At 34.3% G+C, this 12,867-nt stretch overlaps 1 protein-coding gene across 5 annotated transcripts in view; it reads left to right on the forward strand.

Annotated features, from left to right (window-relative positions):
* The first annotated feature begins 2,107 nt into the window (after positions 1-2,107).
* Positions 2,108-12,867, forward strand: part of LOC143363221 (uncharacterized) — a 327,991-nt gene continuing 317,231 nt past the window's right edge. For 4 of the 5 annotated variants that reach the window (XM_076803819.1, XM_076803820.1, XM_076803822.1 and 1 more), the window contains exon 1: positions 2,108-2,271. In XM_076803819.1, coding sequence (XP_076659934.1) covers positions 2,206-2,271 — 66 coding nt within the window. In that variant the 5' untranslated portion in view covers positions 2,108-2,205. The remainder of the gene's footprint in view (positions 2,272-12,867) is intronic. The other variant, XM_076803823.1, reaches the window with a different exon arrangement.

Consider the following 12,867-nt stretch of genomic DNA (forward strand, 5'->3'; position numbering starts at 1 on the left):
TATGACTCTCTAGATTATACTGGTCAAGTTTCAAGTGAATCGAAATATGTATACAATAATTATGAATTATTTCTTACAAACATAAACTTTGCTGATGCCACAAAAGTATTTGAACCGGTAACTTTTAAAGCTTTAATATTTAGTAGGTCCACCTTTGGCACGAATAACACGTTGTAAGCGAGTATGCATACTGTTTACTAACTTTTATGTAACACTCGGAGATATACAGTTCCACACTTCGAGTATTTTTTCTTTTAAACTTGATGATATATGCAATTTTTTAGTCTTCTTCCTATTATTGCCCATAGATGTTCAATCGGGTTAATATCGCGGCTTTGCAGTGGTGTGACCAATATGTGGAGGGTATTGTATATGATCCATTCCTTAACGATTCCTGCGGTGTGTTTAGGATCATTATCCTGCTGAAAGTAAAACTGTTCGTACATACCCAGTTTTCTTGCACTTTCTTTTAAATTTTCTTGTAAAATGTTCAGATATTTGTATTTATCCATTATTCCTTCTATGAAGACCAAATTCCCGGTACCGCCTGCTGACATGCACCCCCAGATCATAATTAAACCGCCCCCATGTTTTACCGTAGCACGCAAGCTTTTCACTTCCATTTCAATATTTGCTTGTCTCCAAACAAAACTGCGTTCGTCCAATCCAAAAACGTTAAATTTCGATTTATCTGAAAAGATTACTTTATTCCAGAATGCATTATTTTTACTAATAAATTCCTTGGCGAATTTTAATCTCTTTTTCTTATTAATATCACTAATGTACGGCTTCTTTCTAGGAACCCTGGCATGATAATCATTTTCACGTAGCACTCTTCTAGATAATTCTGGATTTACATCTTTCTTGAAGTAATCTCTAACTATCGTTGCAAGTTCTGTAGCAAAAATCTTTGGATTTTTTTTTATTTCACCGATCAAAGCTCTTTCTTCTTTCTCCGTTAGTTTTTTTGGACGGCCTGAACGGTACTTGTTTTTTACAGTTCCTTCATATTTTGATCGTTTAAGAATATAATGTCTTCTGGATCTATTTATATTTAATAATTTACTTATTTCACCATACGCCTTTCCTTCGATACGCCACTTCATAATTCATTTTCTCTCATTTTCAGGAATTTCAGATGTTTTGGGACATATGTTCAATAGAATATTTCACCGTGAATGCTAGACTATGACTGACGCACGTAGAACAACTAACAACAGTGAATGTTTGCATGCCTGACAAACTTTGTTTTCATTCATTCTTAGAGCTCATTTCTGTGTGTTCAAATATTTTTGTGGCATCAGCAAAGTTTATGTTTGTGAGAAATAATTTATAACTATTGTATACATATTTCGATTCACTTGAAACTTGACCTGTATAATCTAGAGAGTCATACCTATGTATAATGTTAATAATATTTCTCTAAGTATTGTATAATATACTTATTATAATAAATAAAGTATTTCATGGTAAGTGTTCAAATACTTTCGTGAGTCACTGTATCTGTTATGACGGACAGGTGTCTGTACCGTACCTTGACGAACTGTCAGCACACTTATGTTTTCGATTCAGCGACCAGTACATGTACCCATCGAACACACGGTGCCATCAACTGTCAGCGACGCGACGTTCACCGAAAAAACACATGCGTTATTATGTAACGCATCGAGAATAAAATCGCATCGGCAGTGTAATATTCTATGGTTACCGTTTCGTATCTGATAATGTTTGTAGTTGCGTAGTCGGCCGCTTTGCCAGCAAACGTGTTTGATTACAGCCAACAAGGGCCAATTTGTTCTCCCGGGAGTCAATTGGCAAACAGTTATGTGTGGGGAGTCACTCGATTCTCTCTCTCTCTCTCTCTCTCTCTCTCTCTCTCTCTCTCTCTCTCTCTCTCTCTCTCTGTGTGTGTGTGTGTGTGTTTATTCCGTACAGCGCAATCTGTTGTACTCTGTTGCTACCATTCCTAGATTAGTTCTCTTTTTCCGACTCTAATCTCCGGACAACCCGTATGACCCCTGTGTCTGATAACACTTCCAATTCCCCGAACTGTCCCGACGTTTTCTCTTAAGAACGCCAGCTATTTGTTGTTTCCAAGAAGAAACGCAACCAATATGCCGAACCGAATCGGATGGAGTCGCTTTTGTAGGGAAAACGAGATCAGTACGACGCGATGCTTGTTATATCGTGGAACCATCGAGCATAATGTCGCGAACCGATCATTTCGCTGTCCTTTTCGCTTTTCTCTGCACGCTTGGATTCGTTCATGCGGTAAGTGTTTCTCCTTTCGTGATTGTTCGCGAACGCGCTGTACTTCCTCTCCACCTGTGATTTTAATATCTTGAGATCTGACCGCGCCGTCGGATGACAACTTCGAAAACGTTCACAGTTCCACCACTCTCATGTGAATCGCCGTGATTTTAAACAAGAAGTCAAGTACGGTCTGTTCCGCAACAGCCTAGAAACCGTATCTCTGTAAAAAAGGATTCTCATGGTTAACAACCTTATATAGTTCGCAAGTGCATCTAACAAGGGAAGTTATCAAACCCGTAAAATAAAAAAATTATGAAACTTTGCACACGTAAGTTATGCCTAATACGACCCCACTTTTTCGTTGTACTTCTTACATTAAAGGGGTGAAATCAACCCTTGAAAAAATTTCAATATTTTCTTTTTTAGAAAGTATCTGAAAAACAACAAATGACATTTAAAAAAAGTTGAAACGAAGGATGCATGATATTATTGTGTCTACCATAACTGTATAAAAAAGAATTTTTTAAAATGCAGTTTTTGAGAAATGCTTCTCCTCCCCCTCTTTTAAACAAAATTGTGAAACTATACATACGTGCCGAAATACCTCCTGTCACCCTTTTTCCATTCCTATTAAGGATTTTTGCAATACAATTTTTTTTTATTGTATTTAACTATTATTATCAAATTGAAAGTCTATTTCGGCAGCAGTACTTAAGAAATTTACATTTATTTTCATTTTGTGTGGATGAAAATTATCAACATCAAATATATTTATAACATTGCAACAAAATTTGTTAATAAAAGTGATATTTAAATATTCGCATCTTTTTTGTTATCGATGCGAGATTTCGAAGAGATTTAAAGTAAGTATTATGCCTTAAAACTACTAGTTTAGAGGTTATTCGAACAAAAAAATTTGGAACAGACATCGAGAATTCCAGAAGAAGACTTGATTCGTGTTTTAAATAATGTAAAAAATGTTGGAAAAAGTGTTTGGAGTGTGATGGAGGTTCATTTGAACAATTATTAGAAGTATTTTTTAGTATCATCAAAATTAACCCCTTTAACGCACAGTTTTTTTTTAAACCGGCAAAAAAAATCAATTTTTGATATACTGCGCTTTTGTTCCATGGAAAAAGGCTATATTTTATTCTTGAATAAATAAGTGTTACAGCTTACAATCCCATGTAAATGATAAATATCAATAAAACGTTTTTTTGTCTTTGCTTTCACATTGTTATTGCAATTTAAAGGTACTTCAGGCCATCTACTTTCGTAAAGTATTGTAATTTTTATAGTAAAAAATGCTTATATCTTAATTTTTAATATGCTTTTTTACATTATTTAAAACACGAATCAAGTCTTCTTCTGGAATTCTCGATGTTTGTTCCAAATTTTTTTGTTTGAATAACCTCTAAACTAGTAGTTTTAAGGCATAATACTTACTTCAAATCTCTTAATGCTTCTTTGTAGAGAAGAAAAAAAATGCATGGATAACAAAAAAGATGCGAATGTTTAAATATCACTTTTATTAACAAATTTTGTTGCAATGTTATAAATATATTTGATGTTGATAATTTTCATCTACACAAATTGAAAATAAATGTAAATTTCTTAAGTACTGCTGCCGAAATAGACTTTCAATTTGATAATAATAGTTAAATACAATAAAAAAAATTGTATTGCAAAAATCCTTAATAGGAATGGAAAAAGGGTGACAGGAGGTATTTCGGCACGTATGTATAGTTTTACAATTTTTTTTAAAAGAGGGAGAGGAGAAGCATTTCTCAAAAAATGCATTTTAAAAAATTCTTTTTTATACAGTTCGGTAGACACAATAATATCATGCATCTTTCGTTTCAACTTTTTTTAAATGTCATTTGTTGTTTTTCAGATACTTTCTAAAAAAGAAAATATTGAAATTTTTTCAAGGGTTGATTTCACTCCTTTAATGTGAGAAGTACAACGAAAAAATGGGGTCGTATTAGGCATAATTTCCGTCTGCAAAGTTTCATAATTTTTTTATTTTACGGGTTTGATGACTTCCCTTGTTAACCACTTCGCGGCCACTGACGAGTTATCTCGCTACGAAATACCGTGCGTACGATAACCACAGACGAGTAATCTCGCGACGCAATTTCGCTTACGCTGTGCCATAGACGAGTTATCTAGCGACCAACCTATAAACGAAACTTTTGTCTGTGGCACAGCGTAAGCGACATTGCGTCGCGAGATAACTCGTCTGTGGTTATCGTACGCACGGTATTTCGTCACGAGATGACTCGTCCGTGGTCGCGAAGTGGTTAAAAACTAATACGTACATTTAGCATGTCCAATCTCTACTGTTAGCGATTGTAGTTTTCGATGCACGAAATAAGTGGGGACCTCTCTATTTTTCGAATACGATATGCTAGGGCTTACGGTAATAAAGTACATTTTCTTGGAAGTTGATGCTTGATGAGAATCACGACACATCAAACATTATCAATTAAATTGACATCGTGTACATCACCCTTCAATATTTTCGTGAGTCCGCAGTAGTGGATTTGTGACATAATTTCTTGAAAGCAACGATTTTGAGATTATAGTACGCCATTATAATAATACTCTCTTCCCAGTGACGTTGCAATGATAGATTACTTGCCAAAAATGTATGGCTTTATGCGAAAGAATGGCTGGATTTCTTAAAATAGTGGAAAAATTATTTTATCTTCCATTTTTCTTTTAGTATCCAGTTTTGAATTTTGATCGAGGACAGCATCAAACTATGTAGTTGGTTCGTATTGTTGTTCTCACATATTAACGAACTCATGACACTTAAGCAGATATTTTGCTTTTTTAACAATTATTTTTAGCCTTTTTGAGTGATGATAGATAAAGAAAACCATTTCAAAACGTTTGACTTATGTACATAGAACCCATTCCAAAAATGTCTGTATTTTTAAGTGGTGAAAACGATATTAAGCCGTGGAACGCATGTCAGTAGGCATTGCATATGTTTATATAAATACAATTTTCCCTTGGTTGCATATCAAGTTTGTAAACGCTCTTCTAAAACAGACTGTAGTATAGACCAATGTACAATTGGTGCAATGACATTGTGTAATACTTACTAAGAAGAATGTTCATTATTTTTCGTAAAACCATCGGTGCTCTTTTTTAGATTTACGTCGTTTTTTTTTGTTTCCAATGTGCTGCCTAAGCAAAAATAAGCAGCTTTCAGATGCGAACGAATTGATATGTAAAAATGTTATCAACAAGAACAAAACAAAACACATTTGTCGTACAAAACATTTACTACTCATTATCTAAATCTTTAAACGCGTTTCTCTCGAAACGGCTTTCCTGGTATGTATTGACATACGAAATAATTAAAAGAACTAATTCGATTGACTCGACATTTTGCACACATATAGATAAATGTATTTTGTATTATGCAAATCTAAATTCGTAATACTACTATTATTATCCTTAATTTATTAACTTTTGATTTAAAATCGCATCATTTCATTAATTTTGCATTTTTCCGTTTTGTAAATTCAAGCAAGTTCTATGTGCAATATACTGCTCGTCGCGAATCAATTTAAACACTATATTTGTTTAAAAAAGGAAAAGGTTCTCTACTGTCGAAAGTGTGTAGTAATATGTCATAAAAGTTAAAAAAACATGAGACGCACAGCTTTTCTGCAAAAATTGCTAAAAATAGCCTTCTCTTTAGTGTTGCACAAGAAAATTTTTAATTTCCTTATCTTATATCAACAAGGAAGCAGAAAATTGTAAATTTTTAAATATTTAAACTCGCATGAAGATTCTGCGTATAGCCGTCATGAAACGTATTGCTATGCTAATTCCGTGTCAATCAGTGAACCGATTGCGTTGTGTTACGCTGTATTGTAATATTGCCGATAAATCGGATAAAGTTTCCGTATGTTTCAACGAATAGAAAATAATGTCTAAAACATTCCTTTAATTTTGTTAATAATTTTGGTGTCATTATCCCGATTATTCTGAAACTATTTCAATCGTTTTCTTGCAAAGGACAATACAGCGTAACAATACTTGTTTTATTTAAGTAGTTGCTTAAGACTTAAATGATAGGCATGTACCCTCTATTTATATCAATCGTGAAAACAAGTGGTTATAATATAAGACGGTCATTTTGATTAGTAATTTGGTACAACAGTGATTTGTACAAATCAACGATTGTAGTTACGGCGAACCTTTAATATTTGACGATTATTAACTGTGCAAAGGAAAACCTCCTTACTATTCATTAATGCGATAAGTGCTGATAAGTTAAAATAACATTATGGAACGTAAACTGCTTGAACCGTCGTAATCTAATTACACAGTCTTTCGTAAAACATCGTATAAGATGTGTGCATAATTTCACAAATAGATTATAAGGACACGTAGGAATATGTGATAAATAAATAGAGATAAAACGAAGATTTTAAAACATACGTATTTAAAATTAGTTACAATTTGCGGTTCATACAAAGTAGAATTTATTAGATTTTAAAAGCCTGTTTATCAGGATAATATTGTAAAGTTAGAAAACTGGTTTATTAGTTTAAACAATATGTAAAGATTAATTAATTATTTAATTAAAAACAGTAACGTTTTATCTTGAAGTAGCCTTGATAGTAAAGTTAATCTTTCTTGATTATGTTAACGTTTGATATGCAAATCCACAAATGCATTCTACAGTATTCTCTCCGTAACCGTGAAACTTCCGGTCTGCAGAGTCACAGTTATAGAAGAGGTACTAAGTTCTTTGTAGTGTTCCGAATGTAGAGAAGGATGGCGATCGAAAAAGAAAGGGGGATGTATGTACGAGACGTTCAGCAAATATTAAAAGACTCGTGCGAGCTCAGCCTTTCAAATTCAAAAATCAAAATTCTTATATCGTGTTTGGTGTCATTTTAATCAGAAGAACGATATGAATACGATGATAGAAGTTTGATTCATGAAAATCCAAAAAATAAGAAAGTTTAATTTTTGATTTAAAGGTCTGCGCTCACGCCAGTCTATCATCTCTTTCCAAAGTCTTTTATCGCTTCGATTCTCTGCCTGTCTTTCTTTTCCATTTGACGTCCTCTTTCGCGCCCGAAACATTAATCGCTTATTACACGAGTAACATAACATGTTATAAAACCATAATAATATCGTGTTGCATGTTATTTTAATCAGAAAAAGAAAAGAATACGATGGTAAAAGTACCATGAAAAAAATCGTTACTCGACATCTCAGTCCCATCGATACTTGACACTTCGCTCGCTCGGTCGATCACTTATTCTAGGCAGACTCCCCCCCCCCCCCCTCCCGTGTTAGGAATAAAATTTTAACAGTTACGGTAGAGATCTTTTTCATAACTCCGGAGGAAATATTGTATTATATTGTACTATTATATTCTATGTGGCAGCATACAGACTGACACATGAAGCAAAATACTGACAGAAATATAAAACTGGTAACCTGAAATGTTTCCTTACCGATTTCAATGATATTGAAATATGTAGGCAAGGTCATCATTCTGGACAACTTTTTCCTATACATGTTACGGCCGCTCGGCCTTAGTTTTCACTCGGCTTTACTTCCAAACATAATTGATTATTCATCAGAGTGTATTGAAAAAACTTACATTTTCTGAAAATAAAGCTATTACAATGATTGGTATGTTCTCTAAATTATGACTTTATTTTATAGAATACGAATCGTCTGACACATCTGTTCCATGATCTACTAATCCTACTTCTTAACTCATTCGTTAGCTAAAAAATAAAAATGGAGGCTGTTGTTGGAGATGAAAGTAGTAACTCTGATTTTTTCTTATAATGCTGAAATATGAAGTTCTGAAGTTCTGTGGAGTGCCGAAAAAGTTTGGTGATAAAGGCCTTCTTTTCGTATTTCCTTATGATGCAAATGATTTATAAAATCAATTTTCTCAAAAATGATGCACAGTGGTCCAGATCGATGAATTAGCTGTTCACAAAGATTTTAGCATTGTTTCAAGAATTGTTTCAAGACTATTCTTATAGCTAAAAGAATGAAATAAATGCAATTATTATTAATTTGTTGAAATTAATTTGATTTACTTCCTACATGGTATAGCTCAAAACAAGGTGTCACGCATAAAGCAACATTGCAATTCTAACAAAAATACCGCGTTTCCTTACGTTTTCCGTTGTCTTTGCATACGATGCAATGTTTTGTTGGGTATTTTTTGTGTGGCGTCTGCCGTATTGTTGCAGGAAAGCATCGATATTTCTATCAAAGTGCCATATCTACTAAATGCATAAAGTACTTTTTGTACCACTTTATGCTCTTACGTAAAGAAGAACATCCTTGGAGGACTTGATCCATGAGATGCACGCCACTCATGTACTGGTTATAATCTATAACAATATTGGGTTTTTCTTATATAATCTTCTGTAATTTTATCAAGTTTTTTTGATTACTTCAAACGAGGAGTATGTGCAGTAGTCAGAGTTGATACTATTCTTTTAATTTTCCATATACACAAAGTACTATGATAATATTTTATGTATATCTCTTTTTTTGAGTCTTCTGGCATTTTTAACTTGTTCGTCACAAGACATTGCTTTTGTTTTCAATCGAACACTACCACACACATTTGTGCCATTCTTGTGCAGCTTTTCATATAAAGCGGGAGATGAGTAACATTTGTACAAAAACATAGTTCTTCCTTGATGTAATATGCTTTTAGATAAATCCATTACAACTGAACCGGGGGCTCCAATCGACTGAGCATATTTTTCGTTACTTGTTTTTTTTTTTAAACATGCAGGTTACAGTTTTTTTAAAAATGACAAAATATGAAGGCTGGCTATGACATGGGGGGGGGGGGGAGGCAGCCGGAAACATAGCAACGTTCAAAGGTAGCTGAAATCTTAACTTGAACAGATTTTTCAATAATAGTGATCTTTGAGTATTATGAAGATTACACTGCCAAGGACATGATTTAGAGTTTCACTCTCGAAACCACATCTACACCTAGGGTTGTCAATAATACCGATTCGAACGAGAGAGCCAGCGAGATGGTAATGATCAGCTCTGCTTCTGTTTAATGTGACAATAAAGAGGTGGGATAGTTTTTTTCTGTTTGAACCAAGTATGGTGGTTATCCTTAAAGAAATGAGGGAAATAAAATTTATCTTTATACAACCCTTGGTTTTTTATAATCGTGGAAGTATTGTGAAAAGCTTTTTTCATGAACAGTTCGTACAGATCGGTAAAAGGAATTCTCGAAATACCTAAGCAACAGAAAGTGGTAGCACTTTTGGCTAAATCATCGGCAACCTCGTTGCCCCAGATACCGGAATGGGAAGGAACCCAGTAAAATTTAATAAAACACTTGTGAGAAAAATATAGGAATTGATTCTAGCGTTAATTTTGACAGATTCCAGACTTTGGAGAGCTCTTAGGGAATCTGAAAAAATGCAGTAATTTCGCGGGTCATTCTCTAGTGCAATTTCAAGAGCACAGTTTAGAGCAGCACATTCAGCCGTAAACACTGAGGCGTTTTTCTAAATATTCATGTTAGTGTGTACATTGAGGTCCGGGCAAAAGCAAGCAGCGTCCACGAAGGCGGCATCCGGACTCATACTACCATCCGTAAATAAGGAAAGGGCTAAGGAATCCTTCAAAAGGCCATTAATTTTCTGGGTGGGGTCTGCACCTTTCCCGAGTTCCAATTCAAACTCGTAGTTAAAAGGAATAAAATAAATAGCGTTGCGAAATCGTGACGAAAGATATTAAAGTGAACATTAGAATCTGTCATGTTAAACAAATCTGCGAAGGACAAAGCACTTGAAAGTAAGATGCAGTTGAGGCTAACATTTTCATATTTTTTAAAAATTGTGTCACAGTAGCCTTGGATGGCTTCAAGACAAAATGAGGATTTTTGCAAGAAAACTATGACTCAAAAACCTGGCTCGTTCCTTCAGAAAAATAAGTTTGGATTCAGCCATTAAAATGTTAGTGGGGGTACTTCTACGATAACCCGGAGCCAATATTATTGCGAAAAATTGCAATTCTTTAAGCTTGTCGCACAAGCTTAGTCTCTTTGGAAAGTAAATGAAAATACTATAGTCAAGAATTGAGCGGATAAAACTTTTATATAGGGTGATAAGGGTGGTGGGATCAGAGCCCCTCCACGTGCTACGAAGAAATTTAATTAAATTAAGAGCAGCTAAACACCTCTTAATTACCCTTTGGATTTGAGAGGTGAAGGACATGTTGCAGTCATAAATGATACCCAGAAAGCGGTCAGATGCACTAGATTTAATAATGACATCGTCAACTCTACCCAGTAAGCAAAATGCTTTGAATCTGCCACTAAAATTTGACACGGAAGTGCCATCCATCTGCCGCCGCATTGCCATATGTATTCCAGTAGAAAATCTGCCACGCCATATTCGTGCCACACTTTCGCTTCGATCAGCCTTCGTTATAGAGGGCAGGTCCGTCGCAATAAGAAAGGGGTAACCTTGTTCTGAAAGTAAATATCGGGAAAAATCGGAATAAACGACGAGAGGGAAAATTGAATTTACAAACGTATTTATTTTAATCTTAATTTATTTTTATTTTACATGTATTTGTATTATATAAATTTATTTGTTTCATATTTATAATCTTAAGAAAGAAAACGAATAGACAATAAAATTTAAAAAAATGAACTGTACAAGTTACACGAAGGAAATAAAAATGATATAAAATTCAATTATCATAACAAAACTGTTATAAAATAAAAAATAAATATTCAAATCTTAAAATAATGGAAATAAAACCCTCGAATGGAAAATAAGGTATGGGGGCGCTTAAGAAGAGTTTAATTAATTTATAATACATAATATAGGTCATTAGGCATGGGCAGCACGGACAGCACACCACTCTTTTATAGTTTCTCCTTCCTACAAACAAAAAGGGCCTTACATTAGGACGCAATATATGTTCTGTTCTCATTGTACAATAGATATATTTCGAAGAAAAATTTTTTTAAATTCTAGAATAATGTATATACTCACTTTCAATTCATTAATCAACTCAAAATAATACTGTTTTGACATTTGTTCTAAATTACTTACGGTGGTAATCCTGGTAGTAAAGCATTCTTGGAAAAATAGGTATCTGAAATAATTAAAAATATTTGTGAGTACTATATAAAGACTAGAGTACTAAAATAATACTATACAATACTGCACAGAAGATATTATTGATTATAACATAAAGTTATTTGTTTTCCATGCGTATCTATATATAATAACAATACAATTTATCATAACACGAGAAATATGTAATGTACAATGTGCAACTTGGAATAAACTATACTGTTTCAAAATGAACCAGCACAGCGATAACCTACTGGGACATTCCCAATATGTTACCGTCTTCTTCATCCATCGACGATTCGCTGGTGCATCAGCAATAAAACATATAATGTTTTAATACGACTGGAATTTTTTTCTCGTGGAACGTAATGCCTCCATTTGAGATTATCAAGTTTATGTCAGAGACAAATTTTTGAAGACAATTGTTACAATCCTCTGTTTTTTGAGTGCCTTTATAAATCCCTACTACAATGGGTTTACTATTTAAGATATTTACAATTCTGACTTAAATAGGCCAAATTTGAATTGTATTGGAACTATCTAAACTACATCCATCCACATGAAAATATAATTGCAACTCTCCAGGAATTATTGGAGAACATTGAGATAACTGTTTAACTATTTCCAACTCTACATCAAAATGAACATACTCTCCTGGTTCTACCACAGAGGTGACGACACTGGTACATGGTATACTAATGAGCGTTCTTATATCTTTCGGCAAACTAGAAAAACACGAATGGGTACGTAGAAGAGATAAGGTGTTGTTCCCCTGAGTGTGCGTTAAATTATTGTCCACAAAGCAAGATGCTAAACCATCACGAAATGATACTTCTGAAACAGTACCAGCATATTCCCAAACCACATCATCGCATGAAAAGGTAGAAGACGAATCATGCGTGAATGAAGATGTGGTGGGAATATTAAGAAGACTTTCATTACTATTATTACTGACAGGCACGGATAAAGAAGACGTGCTGGGAATGTTCTGCAGATTATCAAGATTAGGGGGACTTTGTAATTTATTGTCACGTGAAAACTTCCTCAAATTTGAGGTTATTTCGCGCCGAATATTTCGTTTCTGCCTAGCGCTTAATTTATTATAGTCGGTTTCGCGAAAACCGACTTCTTCAAAACTCTACGATCCATGGGGGTAAAAGAAAACTGAATAAAGAATATACAAAATATATAATAATTTGTTACGTGTATTGGTAACAATACCACGTGGCAATACTTATCTGGCGTCTTCTCTGCTTCTATCCTTCCTTCCTTCGAATCCACTGCTCATCCAGTCTTCACCGCTTCAGAGTTAATTTACGAACTTAATAATTAGTAATTAACTAACAAAGGAATCACTAATCAAACAAGACGGAATCAGTGCGCGTGTCGAAACACCGACACCTTCGTCGTGAGAGCTGTTATTCCCAGTCTGGTGTCGCAAACTGCACTGCGCATGATCGCGTAACGCGCAACACCTAAC

Source organism: Halictus rubicundus, unplaced genomic scaffold, assembly GCF_050948215.1.
Source record: "Halictus rubicundus isolate RS-2024b unplaced genomic scaffold, iyHalRubi1_principal scaffold0028, whole genome shotgun sequence".
NCBI lineage: Eukaryota > Metazoa > Arthropoda > Insecta > Hymenoptera > Halictidae > Halictus > Halictus rubicundus.